Below are 20,097 nucleotides of genomic sequence, written 5' to 3' on the forward strand. Positions count from 1 at the left end.
TCAACTATCTTCTTCAGCGTTGTGTGGCCGTTGTGTGTTTTCCTGTGTTTCTTTCATTTCAGACTTGCAGGACATGCCACCCCTCCTACCCCCCTCATATATATGTAAAAAAACCAACTAAAAAAGCTTCATACAATGATGAGAAAACTAGTTTATAAGCTTCTGGCCTTCTGGCCTGTTGTTGTTGGTACATCTGAGTATATATATATATATAAAAAAAATTATCTTCAGGATATTTTAATCCAAAATGTTTTATTCAGGTTCATTTCAGGCAGCAAATACTTACGTATTAGTATTGATGGGTCATCATTAGTTGATATAATAGGTGCACTGGTACATCTGCTTGGCTCTAAGAATGCAGATGCCAGCAATTTAAAAATTAGTGTGATGTTCTTGTAGTTTTTTGTTGTTTTTTTTCTTAGATTTTTGTTACATATTGATTGAAATAGTATTTACTGTACATCTATATACCGCTACAGTATAAGCTGCCAGGCCTATATAAAAAAGTACTGACTTTATTTATTTATTTTGTATTAACGATATTCATGACAACTAAGAGTTTCCAGATGTGAAAGCAGTTCTGTCCACTCTGTGTTTTACTTATGCTCATCTTTGGAGTTATTTGTATTAGCTGAGTTCATAATCATTACTACTGTTTACTAAAAAGGTTGATGACGATCGGAAACTCTTCATTATTTTCAGGATGCTGAAAATGTATTCTTAAGATGCCAAACCAAATGTGCACTTGAGAGGAAAAGTAAAGAAAATTACATTTAAATATATATATATGAAAAAAAAAATTATTATGAAAAGATTATTTGCAGCCATAATGTGTAACTTAATTCTGTTTGTTGACGACTTTGGAGACATGAGCAGGGTTTCACGACTATTATCAGTCAGTCCATTTGGTTGTGTCATCTGAGCTGCATGTGCAAAAAAACACATCATGGGTGGGATAGAGTCATAAAGAAGGTAAAATTAAATCGTTCAGGTTAGTTTTCTTTTTTTTTAAGTGGTCCATTTAACAAAACACTGACTTGTCTGAAAAACAGCAGTGTTTGAGCAAATAATCCATTGATGGAAGCAGCCACAAGATAAGAGCCAATTAATTTTAACATCAAAACTAAATGTTTTATAGAAGATTACTTCTCTGTGGAGATAACTTTTTATGCGATAATTAAAATTGCCAAAGATTTATGATCACACACTCTGGTGTCTCTCTTTTTGTGTTTTATGCCTGACATAAAATTGCCTATCATTAGAAATCATCCTCTTGATCTTTTATCATTCTACACTTCTATCCTTCAGTTTGCATATTCTTCTGTTTCTGTTAGTACGTATATGCATGTGGCTGCTGCAATAAGGTGACTGTCTCACTCGGCTGGGAGTTTTCATGTGGTGCATAATGAGATAAAGGCCACTCCATGCAGTCTGCTGTCTGGCCTTTATCTCCGCAGCAGATTAGCACAGGTGCTTTCATTGCTGTGGAGACTGGTTCAACGGGGGTTGGCATTAGAGCACCAGATCATGATAATCTGAGAAGAAAAGTTGAGGCATTGCTAATAGGAAAAGAGCGTGCTGATGGTTAATAGTAGTATTTGAAAGTTTGTGCATCCTCCAGAATTGTCTACGTTGATGTGTAAAATGATACAAAGGGAATAACATCTCAGGATGTTACCTGTGCACATCAAAAATCAAGTCTGCCGAGATTAGTTCTTGTGCAGATTAAAGTCAGAGTTGGTGTTTTTAATCGGTGGAGTGATCGTAAGGTGTAAGGGGGGGGGGGGTCTATCTAAGCTGGATCTTCTTGGGAAGTATATTATTGCCAAAATTAGATGTCGGAGAAGCTCAGATAAAGAGTTGTTGGTGCTTTTAGGCTGGAAAGGGATATATATATATATATATATATATATATATATATATATATATATATATATATATATATATATATATATATATATATATATATATATATATATATATATATATATATATATATATATATATATATATATATACACACACACACACACACACCGACATCTTGGACTTCATCAATCCATTATAGCTGACTGGCTGGAAACAAGCAGAGGAAATTCAAGATCAGTTTTAACCACCGCAGGAGCGGTTGCCCTACAAAGATCATTCCAATAGCATGTGGTCTTTGAGGTTTAAATGAAAAAACATGCACCTTCTCTTTGGATAATAACAAGGTCCCTATCAGTGTACTATCAGCACACTGAACGTCAATGGTGTGTTTATAACAGGACTGCAAGAAGAAAGCTGAAGCTCTCCAAGAACACTGTTGCTCATCTAAACTGACAATCAGACAATCCACAAAGATGCTGTAGAAATGATTGGTGGAAAGATGCAGTAAAAGTGCAGTTTTTTTTCACTTCAAATGAAAAGGATGTTTCAGGAAAGATCAGTGTTGTGTTGCAATCTAAGATCCCTTTTCCAACTGTAAGATGTGATGGCAACATCATGGTTTTAGCCTGTTTTGCTTCATCTGGCCAGGATGACTTGCCATCATTGATGCGATATGTATCTGGGAACCAAATCGCACCAGGAAACTACTGTTGTATCTTTTTTCTTTTCTTTTTTTTTTGCATAAGATCTAAGTTTTAGAACGAGTAAGTACTGAAGGACTTAATGTAAAATACTGAAATGTGTGTTTCACACCTGGGTTTTGTACTCATGGAAGATTTGCTGCTTCTGTATTCATAGAGATCAGAGAGAAACTGAGCCATATTTTGTTAAACTGACATTCAGTGGTATACTTTCATCCGGACACTGAGATTTTACCATTGATTTAAAGTTTTTGGTGAACATTTATGATTGAAATGCCATACAAGGCTAAGGACTACATGTCCAAACTGTGTGTGTTTATACATTAGTTTTGTTGTGTTTGTCTTTTTCTTGTGGATTAGGTTATGGCTAGTTGCATTAGATTGATCTGAGCTGCTGGCTTCAGTCTTTCTGGTGCATTTGTAATATTCTTTGATCGGCCAATTTGCTTAATCGGAATTTGATTACTGTCATTGATTAACAGCATCATTTCATTTTCATTTATTTATGGTGGGACACTGACTCAGCACAGTACAGATGCTCCAATGGTACTCCTACTACATGATGTTGGTAATATACTCACACTCGCATACAGAGATGGTGTTAAATTAAATTTCTTGATGCTGCTCAATCCTCTTGAGCTGTTTCTATCAATCACATCGCGCTGCACCCATTAACCTTTTTAAATGCTGGACCCTACTTAGTCCACTACCCATTTCATTCGCACGTGGGCTTTTGAGTGAAAGGCAGAAAGCATCACATTAGGCTCACGGCCAAGGCTGATTATCTCAGATAAAAGCGCTGCACTAGCAGGTAAGTCAGTTAAGGCTTAAGTAGAATTTGTGTTAATTTGTTTGTCCGTGGATGTCCATATGTTTGTTCATATAGTCCACGTGGAGACGTGTTGTTATTTTAGAAATGGTATTCATTTTACAGAGTCAGTAGTGTGAGAGCAGTCTTCAGCTCAGGATTTAGAGATTATTTGGCCCAGGGCTTTTAAGAGGTTCTGAGTAATGCCGCTGCAAATGATTGTCTTTTCTGCCCTTTTTTAAAAAATGTATTCATTTTAACTGACCAGGGCCTCAATGAATTGGTAAAATGCATCTAAAGGTGCTTTTTTTGCAATGTTTCTGAGCCCATGGTGATTAGGAAATTAAGTTAAGTTATATGAAACAATCAATTTTCAGGTCAGAGAAGAGAGAACCTTTTACCATTTGCCAGGAATTGATTCAGTTCAGTCAGTTCAGTTCATATTTATTTTGAGCAATACAACATAACATAAGTGACTTGCGTGCAACAGAAAATTAAACAATTACCTTTAACAGTAGATGTGCAGGTTCAAAATACAAATTAATTCATTACCACTCAAAAGGGAGTGGGAAGAACAAAACGTATTTAATCCCACCCCTGTTTCTCATCAACAACTTGACAGATTGTTTTAAGGCTTCCTCCTGTCTCAACATTTAAACCAAAACAATGAACAAAAACCTATATCAAATTATAATAAAAAATGATTCTACAGTTCACCTCACCTAAATTTACACACATTGTGGTTGTGAAATGCAGATGCATTTCACAACCACAATGCTTGCAAATCCAGGAACAATGTATATTGTCACCACGGGTGACAGTTAACCGTTAACATATATTTATAATACATACCAGCAATGGTAAGGACAACAATACCAGAAGATACTGGACATGGACATATAGTACATACATACATACATACATACATACATACATACATACATACATATAGATACATGCATATAGATTGATAAATGACTTAATCTGTATTTAAAGTCCTTATTGGCAAATACCAAACTAATTGATAGATTGTCTTGAGCTGCAAAGCTGCCCCCAAAAAATTATAAAAGAGATGTAAAAGTGTTATTTAAACCAATTATTTCCAGAGGTGTCAAGTAACGAAGTACAAATACTTCGTTACCTTACTTAAGTAGAAATTTGGGTTATCTATACTTCACTGGAGTAATTATTTTTCAGATGACTTTTTACTTTTACTCCTTACATTTTCACGCAATTATCTTTACTTTTTACTCCTTACATTTTAAAAACAGCCTTGTTACTCTATTTCATTTCGGCCTTTAAAAAAAAACTATCCAGTTAAATTGTTCCATCCGGATAGAGTGAATTTGGTTGTGGTTGTTTCAGATGTTCTTGTCCAGTTTTGTTCTTACATCCGTTCCCTCAGATTCCTGCAACTAAACTTGGATGTACATTCCAATAAAGGTTAGGATAAATGATAACATGCCTCTGAAGTTTGACTTTTTGCACCATTACAATACTTATAGGCAACTAGTCATCTTCTGCTCTCTGAAACACATGTTAATGCTCAATAGTACACATATATGGTTCTTTAATATATTTGCATTCATTTTCAATGGCTTTTGTCCTTAATGGCTTTTTTCCCCCCCTTACATTACTTTTACTTTTATACTTTAAGTAGTTTTGAAACCAGTACTTTTATACTTTTACTTGAGTAAAAAACTTGAGTTGATACTTCCACTTCTACAAGAGTATTTTTAAACTCTAGTATCTATACTTCTACCTGAGTAATGAATGTGAATACTTTTGACACCTCTGGTTATTTCTGATTTGTAAAACTCTGAAACCTGCTAAATACCCCAATCCTCTACTACCGGCGTGCGTGTCCACCTGTCCCCGAGCGGCTCCGGCTCTGATTGGGTCAGGGATCAGCCAATCAGCGGTCGGGGACGGAAGGCCATTCAAATTGCGTGACTGCGCGCTGGCACAGCTGCGCGTCACAACAGCCCCGACTTCAAAGGCGGCGGAGGTGCCGCGGCGGCTGGAGTGACAGGAAGAGCGGGGGCGTCAGTGGGAGGAGGGCAGCGCTCTGCAGCAGGCATAAAGTTAGGAGGGAGGGCAAGGAGAGAAAGTGACAGCGCAGTGAGAGGTGAGCTTCATAAAAGCTGTTGAGGAAGACAAACGGAGCTTTTTCTCCTCCTCGGGCTATGGTGGCTGTCTGAGCGCACATGGATTTAGTCGACCTCTACCTCCCGGAGTGCTTTAGCTACACCTCTGACACGGAGTAAGTGCCCTCTTTTACAGCGTATTTACCTGGAATTTGTTCACTCAAACTGGAGCTACAACTAGTGTTGTGCAGGTGAAGTGATATTGGGGGAAACTCATGTTTAAATCCTTTCTGCATGGTATTACTGTGCTTTTTGTGTTATTATCAGTACTCGAGTTGTAAAAGAAAATCAGGGGGGATGGTGGATTTTATCATATGGGGACAGATAATTTGTGCTGATTACAAATAATATAATATATTACATTGCACTGACCAAAACACCTGAAGAAATACTGCAGGAATGACATAGCAGCAGTTAAATGCAGCCTTCTGTAAGCTTTAAATATCCACTGGGTTTACATCAAATACATCAAAACACAACAATAAAAAACAGTTTTCTGAACTTATCAATATGACGCTGTCCTTCACAGGATAAGTAAAATGATCATTGCAAAAACTCAAAATCTTAACAAGAATATTTGTCCTATTTCTAGTTAAAATGTCTCATTTTAGTAAAAAAAATCTCATTACACTTAAAACAAGACTCATCACTGGAAAAAACAACAATTTTCACCTGTTTCAAGTAGATTTTCACTTAAAATAAGTAGAAAAATCTGCCAGTGGAACAAGATTTTTTTGCTTGTAATGAGAAGATAAATCTTGTTCCACTGGCAGATTTTTATACTTATTTCAAGTGAAAATTTACTTGAAACAGGGGAAAATTGTCAAATAAGTTATTTTTCTGGTGTTATTTTTCTGGTGATGACTCTAAATGTTGAAATAGCAGTAAAACCACACACATTGATGAAATGACATAAGGGATGGAAAGGGGGGATGGCAGTTTTACAGGGGGGATGATTTTGACCGTTTTTATTTCAGGGGGGATGCCATCCCCCCTCATCCCCCCTCATCCCCCCTCAACTCGAGTACTGGTTATTATACTTACTGTACAGTCGGTTTTATTGATAACACACAAGAAATGGTTGGGGAAAAAACTCACATGTTGCACAGCTGTACTGAAGCATCCCTTCCATCACAGACTTTTAAGAAAAATACATTTTCTAGAATTTCTTCTTGGATTCTCTTTTTCAGTGACAGAAGATTGTAAATCCATAAAAACATTCAGAACTGTTGATCCATTCTGTAATTTTTGCCATCTTTTCTTATTCTTAAACAATTATTTTTTTTATTACCAATTAATTTAAAAAGAAAACTCCCGCACACCTTCTTCTCACCATACACTTGTTTATTAGGCCAATGTTTTGGTCATAGACCTTTTTCAAGGCATCAATATATTTATTGATGCCTAAATTTGGCTGCAGCTTCCCTCCTCCGACGCACCTTTCTGCAAATCCGGTGTGCAATAAGTTTTCCACTTCGGTTATTACCAATTAATGAAATATGTTTAATTTAAAGAGTGAACACAAGCTCCATAAAATGTCAAAATCCTCCCAAAGCCACCACGATGGTTTAAAATATGAAATTATTACAGTGGTGCTTAGTGGAAAAAAAACAGCGAATCTTCTCTTTTCTCACTTTGAGAAAGTGTGGATTCATTTAACAGAGCATGCAGGTTGGTTTGCAGTGTTTTTGTTTGCTGATAGTCTAGTTAGTCCATGACTAACTAGTCTTGATGTGGGAGAAGAGCCTGGTTAATCCAATGAAGGTGAAAACAAAGCAAATGTGAAGCTCTGTGAAACTCACAGAGCCGAACAGCTGTTTGATTGTCACTTTGTTTCATGATTGCATATCTATGCTTTATTTACATCAAAAAAAAAAATGTTCATGTTGATTATCATCACCATTGTGCTTTTATCAGCTGCGGCATAATCAGTCTGAGAACGCATCTCATCGAGCCTTTCAGGGTTGAAATTAACCTTCCTCGCAAGTGAAAGATAAAGACAATTAGGAGACAGACAGCGTGGATGCACAGGTTGGTTGATTGCTTGTGACAAGAGGAGGAGATAAGGATGTGGAGAGAGGGCAGTGACGGCTGCAGATGATCCCCCATGTGTGGCACGCTATCCATGACTCCAGAACCCGTGGGTTCGTGCTACAGCCTCAAGCACCTCATCTGTCAGATTCATCCAAAGCCTGTCTAAGGCTCTTATGGCTGGCTGCGGGTGTCACCGATCCCTGCTCATCACTGGCTCATTGGTCCAAAGGAAACACAACTGGGCCCTGCTGACATACTGTACATCATCCTTTCGTATAGTTTGTGCTTGTGGAACAAAAGCTTTTTGCGCCATATTTGCATTTAGATTTACTTTCTTGATCATTTATCACTTTTTTCTGACTTTTCTCACCCCGTCTTTCACATCTACAGGGTCATTGTCTGCATTATGACTCTGATCGTTGGAAAGAGAGTGTTGTCTCCTCTCTTTTCTTTCAATGCCACCCCCCCCAGGTTAATGAGCAAAAGGGCTGCTCCTTTCCTTTTGTCCCTCCCAACTTTTCCTCACATTCCCACTATTTGTCTGCTTCTCCTGTGATATCCTCTGTCTCACTTCTTATTCTTCTCCTTTTATCCTCCTGCTGTTTCACACTGCATTTTATGCTTTGTTGCCAAGGTGCAATTCAAGTTGTTTTGGATACTAGGACACAAAAGGTATGATAACTTTAAATACCCACTGATTTATCTGAACTCTGCTCGGCTGGCGGAGCTGCACAGGCTGTCTTTGGATGTGCTTTATGTGATCTCGCAGATTGGTCATCTGCCAGAGTGAATATCACTTTCCATCTGATAACTACGCTCTAATGCCATTTCATTATGAAAACGCCCAACATCCAGCCGCTCCCCGGCTACCTCCTCCCTGTGGAGCATCGCAATGGGAAAGTGAAAAGTACATCTCCCTCTATACCTGTCAGAGACTTGACACGGTAATGTGGACACCTGTGATAGCACAACCAGGCTGCCAGTGAGTCACTTTAAAAAGGAACCGGGAGCTGTTTTTATAGTCTCAAGAGTGGATTGGAGAGGACGCAGAAACAGTCTGTTAACTGGATCCAGGACACTGGTTAGGTCGAGACATTTCTGACATTATATTCTTAGAAAGAGATAAAGGTTTGTCTATTAAAGCAAGTATAAATGACTGACAATAGGCAACTTTCACGGAGACTGCAGAGCAGTCTGGGAAAACCATCAGACCTCTGAGGGCAGAGAACTAAGAAATTTAACGTTTTTAGTCCATCTTTTTCTTTTTAATATCCAGCCTAGAGATGGGCGGTATGGACAAAAAAATGTATCACGATCATTTCTGGCATTTATCCTGATAACGATAAAATGATGATTTAAAAAAAACACCAATTCAACTCCATCTTTTTAACTATAAATCTATCTCGCTCTCAGATCCGCCATGTTTGTTACACAAAAACGTCATCAACGGGAATTTATCCTCCTTCCTTCCTTCCTTCCTTCCTTCCTTCCTTCCTTCCTTCCTTCCTTCCTTCCTTCCTTCCTTCCTTCCTTCCTTCCTTCCTTCCTTCCTTCCTTCCTTCCTTCCTTCCTTCCTTCCTTCCTTCCTTCCTTCCTTCCTTCTTTCCTTCCTTCCCCTTCTTTCCTTCCTTCCTCTTCTTTCCTTCCTTCCTTCCTTCCTTCCTTCCTTCCTTCCTTCCTTCCTTCCTTCCTTCCTTCCTTCCTTCCTTCCTTCCTTCTTTCCTTCCTTCCTCTTCTTTCCTTCCTTCCTTCCTCTTCTTTCTTTCCTTCCTTCCTTCCTTCCTTCCTTCCTTCCTTCCTTCCTTCCTTCCTTCCTTCCTTCCTTCCTTCCTTCCTTCCTCTTCTTTCTTTCTTTCCTTCCTCTTCTTTCTTTCTTTCTTTCTTTCTTTCTTTCTTTCTTTCTTTCTTTCTTTCTTTCTTTCTTTCTTTCTTTCTTTCTTTCTTTCTTTCTTTCTTTCTTTCTTTCTTTCTTTCCTTCCTTCCTTCCTTCCTTCCTTCCTTCCTTCCTTCCTTCCTTCCTTCCTTCCTTCCTTCCTTCCTTCCTTCCTTCCTTCCTTCCTTCCTTCCTTCCTTCCTTCCTTCCTTCCTTCCTTCCTTCCTTCCTTCCTTCCTTCCTCCCTCCCTCCATTCCTTCCTTCCTTCCTTCCTTCCTTCCTTCCTTCCTTCCTTCCTTCCTTCCTTCCTTCCTTCCTTCCTTCCCGTACATTGTGCGTGGATTTAACGCAGAACCATAAATCAGCTTTACACAAAAACGTCATCAACGGGAATTTATCGTTTTTACCACGAGATGATACATTCTTACCGTGGGGAATTTTTTTCACGGTATATCGTGAACGGTAAAATATCGCCCATTCCTAATCCAGCCCCATTTAAGAAAGCAACTCCTTGATTTTTCCCTCTTGAGATGTTGGGTTTGTTGGTATTTTCACGTGATTGTTTCTCACCGTCCACCTCTACCTGTCTCTGTGGCTTCGTTGAGGGGTCAATAGCGCATGGCCATGGTTTACTTAGTGGGTGGTTAAAAGCAGCCAGTGTTTTTGCCTAACAAATAACTTATGATGGGCAGGCTGATTTACATGGCAGGAAACAGACCGGCTCAGACCTCCACCACACGGGGCCAAGAGCAGAGCAGAGACTTGTTCAGCTGTGTGTGTGTGTTTTTTTTTTTTTTAAAGCTGGCCTGGCGACACACAGTTCTGTGCAAGTATGTGTGAGGGTGTTTATGAAGACACATGCTTCTTTTTTAGTGCATCTGGTGAGTAAATGGAGGGAGCTTTAGCATGTTCCTGATCACAGGATCCTGAAGAGTGCTGTACGTACCGAAGCGGGAGACTGTCTGAGCTTATTTTTACATCTGCACATGGAAGTCTGACGCCAGTGTGTGAGCTTTTGTGTGACTTTAGCATGTGCTGGTGTGTGTGTGATTGCAGATCACATGCCAAAGAGCCTACTGTCCACTTCAGCTGGTTTAGGATGGGTTTTTTTTTCTTCAGTTTTTTTTTTTTTTCCTCCCTCCTCAGCACGGTGACAGAGAGTCTGCTGTGGTCACTTCTTCATCTAATAATAGAGCTATGATGCAAACTTTAACATGCAGGCATGCATTTGTTTTGTTATTTATAGCACTTATTATAGACATAATGGAAATCTTAGCCTTATATCAATAAAAAGAACTAAGTATTTTGTTCTTGAAACCAGTTATTGGCTTTTTTTCATGTAAATTTTGATTATTTCTCCATTATGGAGGCTTAAGAATCTCTTAAACAATCTGACAAGACCACAAAAGGAATAAATATGGAAATGCAAAATGGGGGGAAAAAAAGAAATGAATACAATACTTGATCAAAAAAAGTTGGGATGTGCAATCTTCATAAAAACAGAATTAAATATTTTTTTAAATACGAAGAACTTTGTGTGATGCTTAAAACACGACAACAGCTATATGAATATCTCACAACCGAGTTTCACTTGTTATATATCAGTAACATGATGAGGAAAATGTACTTTCTAGGAAATGAGTCTTTCAGGGGCAAAGGTGGAGAGAAAGACTGTTGGCAAACAGATAATGATCTAATAATAGTGTTTTTATTGGGGATTTTATCATCTGTTATGCATAACACTAAAAGATTCAGAAAATCCTGACAGATGGCTGTAGACCAGAGGCAATGAATGGCCGAGACAGTCGGGGCATTTTAAAGTAAACGCATAAACTTCAGAAATTTCACTGATTTTTAAGATGGACTCGGGTGAAAAATGGTCTTATTCTCTGACAAATAGGGATGGAAGTCCATCAGATTTTATTGAAGCTACTTGCCATTATTGATTCTGCTTATCGATCTGATTCTTTATGGCAGGAAAACACAACTGCTTTATTGGGTCAACTTCCAAAAAGTGTATATTTTCAGTTCTCTGCATCATAAATGGGGTTAGGGTTTGAGGTTTGAGTTTTGTTCATGACATTTGGAGCTGGTTTTTATCTCTAACCTCTGAGGACAAATAAAAATGTAAAATTCTTCCCAGAAATTACAGATACTGTGTTCTTAACGCAACGCTGGAAAAAAAAAGATTTGGATCCAGCACATGTGACAGAACCTGTGGTTCATGCCTCCACATCGCGTGGGTAGCTTGCATATTTGTGAAGGCACCATTAAAAGTTTAATGACACATGTTTTATTTATTTGTTTTTTTTTGCAATGGAGAACAGAAAATTTCTAAAGTCCAGCCGATCCTCTCCTCGGGATCACAAGGAGGTGATGCAACCCTTTTTGGTAAACCCTCCAGTCCTAATTCTTTTGAAACAAGTCTTGATTTTAATGTTCAATAAAGGAAAAAGTTATTATCTCATGGTGTATGAATAGCTGTTAGAGGGAAACTGGTTTCAAATCAGTAGCTTTTAATTCAAAAACCTTAAGTCCAAAGTTGAAGAAACTGACCAAAACATCTTTCATAGATGTATTGATCTTTCTGGCATACATGTGACTCCATACTCCATACAACATTCACCAAAAAATAAATAGCTTTGATTTGAAATCTACCACATTTTCTTACATATCCCACAAAAACAAAAACAAACTAACAGTTGTAACAATCTTTTAACTGTTGTAGGGAAGAAAAATGTGCTGTGTTCACCTTGTTATTTGTACACATTTGGATCCAGCACATGTAACTTTCTTCTTCTTATTATTATTATGAAGAGTTAACTTACTGATCTCTCTGTGATGCTCTTTTTAACTCGACTCCACCTAAGTAACTGAAACCAGCGGGGAGGAGAGAAAAGGCTGGAATAAAACAACAACCTAAAGGTGATAGTGATTGCGAGTTTGGCTATTTGCTTACATTTGCTTTGGCAATCGCCTTCTTTAAAAACAAACTAGTGTAATGCACAGCAGGTTTGCATATGTGTGAGCTTTCAAACGGCCGGTTCATACAGCGCTGGGAGGGACAGTTTGACGCACCAGTGGAAGGACGTGAAGATGGTGGTGTCATTAGTCTTTTGTCTTTCTGTTTGTGGTTTGGAGTTACTGTACACGTATTCTCTCGCTTTGGGAATTGAAATGAATACATAAACTAATGATTATGGCATCTTAAATCTGTGTATTTATAAAAGTGACACTGATGTTTTTGTCATTACTATGTATTACAGTGAACTTGCAGTGAACATTACACTTCTACTCTTTTCTCTCCAGGCTTCTGGGCAGGATGTCGGTGCGGGGCCTGGACCCCACCTGTCCCACCTCAATAAAGCGTGAGCCCTCCAGTCCCACCCCCAGCTCCCAGGGCGACGCCAGCCCGGCCCAGCCCAGTCCAGGAAGTTCTTCCTCCGACACAAACTCCAGCTACGGCGCCCTCACAAAGGGCCTCATTCAAAGCAATGGGCTGGACTCACTAGGCCTGCAAGGTCACGCAGCAGGGCTGGCCAACAGCGGAGGAACCAACAGGTTGAAATATAACACACACTGTGACTTTATTTGTTAGTTTACTCCTTTAAAAAAAAAATCTTATGTTAAATGGCACCAAAGCTGTCAATTTGTCCTCAATTTTTCTCCCATTTCTGCTCAGGCGGTACGGGGAGGATGAAGGCCAGGTGAAGTGCGAGTTCATGCTGGGCTCGGTGGCCAAACGGCTGTGTCTGGTGTGCGGGGACGTGGCTTCGGGTTACCACTACGGCGTGGCCTCTTGCGAGGCCTGCAAGGCCTTCTTTAAGAGGACCATCCAGGGTGAGAGAGACGCAAACAAAAAATACATTCACGCACAGTAGGGATGGGCGGTATGGACTAAAAAATGTATCACGATCATTTCTGGCATTTATCCCGATAACGATAAAAATGACGATAAAAAAAATACCAATTCAACTCCATCTTTTTAACTACAGATCTATCTCGCTCTCAGATCCACCATGTTTGTTACACAAAAACGTCATCAATGGGAATTTATCTTCTTTCTTTCTTTCTTTCTTTCTTTCTTTCTTTCTTTCTTTCTTTCTTTCTTTCTTTCTTTCTTTCTTTCTTTCTTTCTTTCTTTCTTTCTTTCTTTCTTTCTTTCTTGCTCATATCTTTCTTTCTTTCTCATATTTTTCTTTCTTTCTTTCTCATATTTTTCTTTCTTTCTTTCTGGCTCATTTCTTTCTTTCTTTCTTTCTTTCTTTCTTTCTTTCTTTCTTTCTTTCTTTCTTGCTCATTTCTTTCTTGCTCATTTCTTTCTTGCTCATTTCTTTCTTTCTTTCTTTCTTGCTTGCTCATATCTTTCTTTCTTTCTCATATTTTTCTTTCTTTCTTTCTCATATTTTTCTTTCTTTCTTTCTTTCTGGCTCATATCTTTCTTTCTTTCTCATATCTTTCTTTCTTTCTTTCTTTCTTTCTTTCTTTCTTTCTTTCTTTCTCATATCTTCCTTCCTTCCTTCCTTCCTTCCTTCCTTCCTTCCTTCCTTCCTTCCTTCCTTCCTTCCTTCCTTCCTTCCTTCCTTCCTTCCTTCCTTCCTTCCTTCCTTCCTTCCTTCCTTCCTTCCTTCCTTCCATAAATCCGGCTTAACACAAAAACGTCATCAACGGGAATTTATCGTTTTTATCGCGAGATGACAAATTCTTACCGCAGGGAATTTTTTTGACGGTATATCGTGAACGGTAAAATATCGCCCATTCCTAACGCACGGGATGATGCTCAGTTTTATGGTTTATTGTGCGTGACTGATGATGCCTTCCTGCATCATATAAAACCTGTTTTACAGGCAGCATGGTGCAGATGGAGTTTTACCTCAAGCGTTTGTTTTGGTACAAACAAGCCTTGATCAGTTGGTATATAGTTTCTGCCTCCAGCCTTCCAAACTGCAGAAAGACTTTAAATAAAGATCTGTTTGCAAACAGCTGATATAAGGCTGGGCTTACAGCTCATCGTGTATACAGTCAACACGCCTGAGTTTAGGCTTTGACCAGGGAAATAGCTGCAGCGCTTCCTTCGGATTGCATGTGCCCTTACAGCTGAAAGCCGGTTGCATACAACGTGGGTGTTTTAAAGGGATTGTCTTGCTCCCTGCTGGCTCTTGGCCCGGGTCGAGGACCTGGTGGACCGCTTCTTGTTAAGGCCTCTAGAAGTAGGCAGCTGTAAATGAGTTCAAATGGCAGGCTTGAGCGGCTTTCCAATCGGACGGGGAGATCTGATGTCTGGCTCATTCCTGTTTCCGACCAAAGGTTACAGCTGAGAGCGTCTGCTCCTGGCTCAACACCACCAGGCTTAACATTCAACTTGAGCCAGTTATATGTGGAAAACAAAGTGGTGCATCCTAAATGATTGATCTTGTAATAAACTTCAATTTCACTTTGAATCTGAAAACTCATAAGAGACTGAGGTGTGGAGTTTACGAGGCAGAGGCGAGCTAATGAAAGACCCTACAATACTACTGCTAACCATGACCAATAACGGTTTAAATTTCTTATTTTTGATGATCCTCCAATTACTTTTTTTAAGATCTCTCAGATTTCTGTTAATTGTGACCTTTTCCCATATGAAAAGGGAACCGGTGCATCTGAGCATGAGGAGTTTTGTCCCTCAAGCTATTAAAAATTACTTTTTTTTTCTTCTTCTTCTTTTCTCATCATCTCTTTTGCCCCCAGGTAACATTGAATACAGCTGCCCAGCGTCCAATGACTGCGAAATCACCAAGAGAAGGAGGAAGTCTTGCCAGGCCTGTCGATTTGTGAAATGTCTGGCCGTGGGAATGTTGAGAGAAGGTCAGTGACACACTGAAAATCACTTTCAGACTTTGTTTGAGTTTTCTCCCCTGGGATCAATCAATCCGATCATCAAACGTGGCGGAAATTAAAACCCCAATCTTTAAGTGACTGTTGCTGTTAATGTCTGTTGCAGCAGTCGCCAACCGCGATTCCCTTAATATCTCGTCTGATTGAACCCGTGACGGCTCGGGCCGTGGTTCTGTGAGCTCCGGTTTAAAACCAGATCTTCTGACAGTTGAACTTCAAAGCCCCTTTTGCGGCGGTGTGATGGGTCTGTGCAAGTGTAGTAAACACACGGCCGAACAAAGCATCGCGGGCCTACTGACTATTCATCTGTGTCTGTCTTTGTTTCGCCAGCGTTCCTCCAAAATAGTTTCTGGGCGTCTGCCAGTTTGCAGAGGTGTTTTAGCAACACTGCAGCAGCGAGTGAGATAATAGAGAGGGAGCTGTCGGCTGAAGTAAAACTGAAGAGACTTTTGTGAATGATTCTTTACAGGCGGGGGAACGTCGGCTTCAAAAACCAGCTCACGCCAGCGTCTGCTTCACAGCTCGCCGAACTCATTCACGAGCAGCTTGAATGACGGCAAAATAAATGTGTGGCACACCAACTACTTTGGCGACGAGTTGATCATTTTTAAAACTTTACTCTGAAAATCAAATATTTGAAATGGCACCGTGTCACATGTCGCAGACGGTCCGTGGCAGCGGCCCCCTTCAGTCTGACTGCGTGCCAGCTGCCTGGTGACATATTGTTGTCCAGATTTAGAAGTGACTCAGAAAGGAAAACATTAGTGAGCTCCTACTGTACCGGCTTCTCACTGCCTGCTGTGTACAGCCAACAGAAGATAATGAAGAGGGCAGAGCAGATAAAACATGTGTGATAGTGAATATAAAGGTTAAGCATTTACCCCCTTCCCCCCAATCGGGATTAACCACCATTTCAGTCGTGAAAGAGTTAACAGAGACGTAAAAGGCAAAGTAAGAGTGTACAGACTATTCCAGTCCTGTACTGTCATTCGATTGATGTCACTTCACTATCCATACTTTCTTTGTTTGAGGAGGCCAGATTTACAGGGATTATAATGTAATGTATGAAAACAGCACTCTGGATAGGGTTTTGAGACAGGAGTCGATACTGTTTTACTGGATGACCCTGTTCTTCCTGTTCACACAAAATCTTCTGTAATGTTAATATTTCTACACCTTTCAAAGCACCTAATACCAATTTAAGTCTCTTTTACACCACACATCCCGATGCTTTTCTTCACTGTACTGATCTACAGCTGCATTTCACCATGTTTGGAATTTTAACGGCCAGCAGGGCCCATATATGGAGATGGAGGAGTGAGTTACAGGATTTAGCAGTCAGGAGACCCATCTTTGAGGGTCTGGGACTCGACAAAAATGTCAGCTTTAGTGGGATATCTGTTTAACCTTAGGATTTTTGGTGAGGTTTAGGAAAACATCATGGTTTGGATTGTCTCTTTTCATAGCATGGATATCCTATAATTTATTGGTTACTAGTAGGGCTGGGCGATTTTGGACAAAAATAAAATCCAGATTTTTTCTCTGAAAACCCAATTTTTGATTTCGATTTCGATTTTTTTGGTAAAACTACAAAAGACAATGGAATAAATTGTTTCAAATATTTTATCTTTATTTTTAAAGAAAAATAGCAAACAAATTTCCCTATTGGGAATGAAGTGCAATTGAAAGATACTGTAAATCCTCCTTGAATTTAGTAAAGTGACAACATTTACAATTTTCTTGACCAAACAAAGACTAGACTAGACGAGCTCTGTCTGTAATGCAGCCAGCTGCAAAAAAGGAAAATGGATTTTCCGATTTTCCTTTTTTTAACATCGTCTTGATTAATAAATCTGATTAGATTTAAAATCGATTAGTCGCACAGCCCTAGTTACTAGGATGAAACACTAACTTTACATGTTAAACTATGATCTCAGGCCTTCAGATGCAAACACTTCTGATGAAGTCTGTTGACTTAGTTCCGAGATGAAAAATGAAACTAAAGAGAAACCTTGCTTCTAGAAAAAATCCTGATTATGCACACATGTTCAATATGACTTTTTTTTTTGCCAAAGAATAACATTTATCTGCCAAATATTGAGGACTTCTAGAAATCTTTCTGAGTGTTTGAACCTAAATATTGAATAATCTATTGTAAATTCATAAAATGTATTCTATAAACATATAATCCTGGGATGTTTTTTTTCTTCGTTTAAAAGTACATTACCCTTTCGATGTTTGCCACAAAACTTTGACTTTTAAATCCTATCAAGACTGCCTTTGTTTTTAATTATAAAAAAGTGTATAACTAACCAATTGTGCCTTAAAATAACGTTTTGTGTTTTTGATAATTGTGTTTTGAAGCCTGAGGAATTATCAAACCTTTCAGGAACTTAGTTTTTGTTCTACATCAGTGTTCCTCAAATGTTAGTAGGTCATTTTGATCATGAAATATGATAAAGATCAGTAGAAATGTTCCTAGTTGCTATAAACCTGAAAGATCTTCCAGTGTCTCCTCATGCATCTTATTGCTACAGCTGTGTGTTCATAGAAAATGATGCTTACACCCAACTATAAGATGTTTACATATGTTCGTGTGTAAGAGTGGGTTTAAATGTCAGTTAGCAATCACATTTCTGAGTGTGTGTGTATGTGTGTGTGTGTGCCCTTTTTTCTAAATTAGCTGATTTTAATAGGGCAGGGGCATCATCAGCATCCCTGGCTTCCTCTCAGCCACCCCTCCCCTCCCAGCCCCCTTCGCTTTCTCTCCTCCCTCGTAAATTCCTCCAGATGCCTTGTGGGATTCCTGGACCTCCATGAAATGCGAACTGCCCCTCGTAACTCCTGTCGTAAGCACCCTCGTAACGCGCTCCATCGTGTCTCGTAATGCCCCTCTTCCCCGGAGAGGCCGCAGTAAAGCGAGACAGAGGGAGCTGTGAGGTTTAATGGGGAGAGTCGGAGCCATATTAAATACACAGCTAAAAGACATATAGACCCCAGGCAGGATTTGATTAAGCCCTGTTTAGTGGCTGTTTCCACAGTGGCTGTCGCTGCTTGAGGCCATAAAGATATGTTTGTTAACAAAATCTGGCAGTATTTTAAATAAAAAGAGGAAGAAGAAAGTCTGATTTTGGCTTTTTATGGTTTGGTGTTCATCTGCCTTTGTCTTTGTCTTGAAGTTACAAGTTCAGCATCACAACCTGGATAGAAGAACTCTGTACACTTCACGCTAACAACTTTCCTAACAACTTAAAATATTGGACTATTTTTATGCTGTATTATGTTGTATCCAAATGGACCGAAATAAAACTCAAAATCAAAAATCAAAATCAAACTTTCCACATCCTTTTCATCAGCCGGTTGGATGTCATTTGCTGAGACAACGGTGTTGCTGCAGGCAGCCATATGTTCATCTGTCACGACTTCTGAGACGTGTGAGATTGTTTTTGGTGAACACATAGAGGTAGCGGTCCAGGAGGCGGGGAAACGCTTCCCCGAGACAAGCTCAACCAGATCGGTGGAGATCAGCTTAAAGGTGCCGTGCGCTTTTTTGGAATCCGTAAAGCTTTTCGTGCAAAGGTCCTGACACCTTCAGAAGATGACGGAGCGATGAAAGACTAAAGAATAAACAAATCTCTGTGTCTCTTGGTTTTGTTGTCAAGCAAAGCTGCTCTTAATCTGTTGATTGTGAGTTTACTCCATTGTTACACTTAGTTCTGATGTTTATGACTCCAGCACGTGAAGCACATTATGGAAAGACAAAAGTTTACCCATATGGTACATTTCATACACACGGGCATCTCAGAGCGCTTTACAAAGTTATTAAGGAAAAGAAAACCTGAAAATGTAATCAATTATATTATTATAAAGGCATAAAGGTTCTGATTAAAATATCAAAACGAAGCACACATAGACCAGCCTGAAGCTCCAAAGGGTTTGACTACATCCGCCTCTTGGCGTGACGTGATTGTCTTAAAACTGGTTAGAAATCTTGTTCTAAGTAGTTATAAATCATCATCATGTCACATGACCTGAAAATGCTGTGGAAGTGAGGATGATGTAGTCAGGAGAGGTTAGGTACAGGAAGTTCTCTACACCGGATAAGAAGTGCCTTTGTGGTGACAAAACTTTTTTTTTTTTTTTTTAAACTTAACAACAGGTAACAACTTAACAATTCAGGAATTCTTTTTATTTTGACAAAAATATTGTGAAACCCTTTACTTTTCTTTTGTTTTTTTTAATGTGTGACTCACTGAGCCTCTCACTTCACACAAAATAAGAAGCAGCAGGACATAATGAAGCCTACAGTTGTAGTGACAAAGCAAAATCCAACAAATAAAAATATGTAAATCCAAAAGGTGACTGAAAACAGAGAAAAACAAATCCTTACACCCATTCTTTTTTTTTGGGAAGTGTGATAACTACATTTACTTCCCCAGTTCTGCAGTCACCTGTGATCAGGACTTTTTGGACTAACTTAGATGGTACGTTAAAGCACCTTAAAGTCCACATCTGAGCTTCTTTTGCATGTGACCATTTCACGAGCTTTTACACATTTTTAAATTCACTTCGAAGCTTTTGTGTCCAATAAAGAAACACGAGAAAAGAACATTAAAAAAATTAAAATGCAGAAAATGTTGGGATCTGTTATAAGATCTGTAAATATTTTGTTTGTTTGTTTAGAATTATGCAGTTTTAACTCACACAGTCTTGTCTCCAACTTTATTTCTGCTCATGCAACATTAATCGATAAAGCAGATTCCATAAGATCACCCTGCATTATCCGA

General features: G+C 39.1%; 1 protein-coding gene across 3 annotated transcripts in view; it reads left to right on the forward strand.

Moving 5' to 3' along the window:
- LOC133464624 (estrogen-related receptor gamma-like) overlaps positions 1 to 20,097 on the forward strand; it is a 39,713-nt gene that overhangs the window by 5,968 nt on the left and 13,648 nt on the right. Inside the window, exons 1-5 of one of the 3 annotated variants that reach the window (XM_061746707.1) lie at positions 5,625 to 5,641; positions 12,304 to 12,358; positions 12,743 to 12,994; positions 13,116 to 13,273; positions 15,164 to 15,280. In XM_061746707.1, coding sequence (XP_061602691.1) covers positions 12,756 to 12,994; positions 13,116 to 13,273; positions 15,164 to 15,280 — 514 coding nt within the window. In that variant the 5' untranslated portion in view covers positions 5,625 to 5,641; positions 12,304 to 12,358; positions 12,743 to 12,755. Of the gene's footprint in view, positions 1 to 5,375; positions 5,642 to 12,303; positions 12,359 to 12,742; positions 12,995 to 13,115; positions 13,274 to 15,163; positions 15,281 to 20,097 lie in introns of those variants that run through there. The other 2 variants (XM_061746705.1, XM_061746706.1) reach the window with 2 other exon arrangements.

Source organism: Cololabis saira, chromosome 18 (assembly GCF_033807715.1).
Source record: "Cololabis saira isolate AMF1-May2022 chromosome 18, fColSai1.1, whole genome shotgun sequence".
In the NCBI taxonomy this organism is placed as follows: Eukaryota; Metazoa; Chordata; class Actinopteri; order Beloniformes; family Belonidae; genus Cololabis; species Cololabis saira.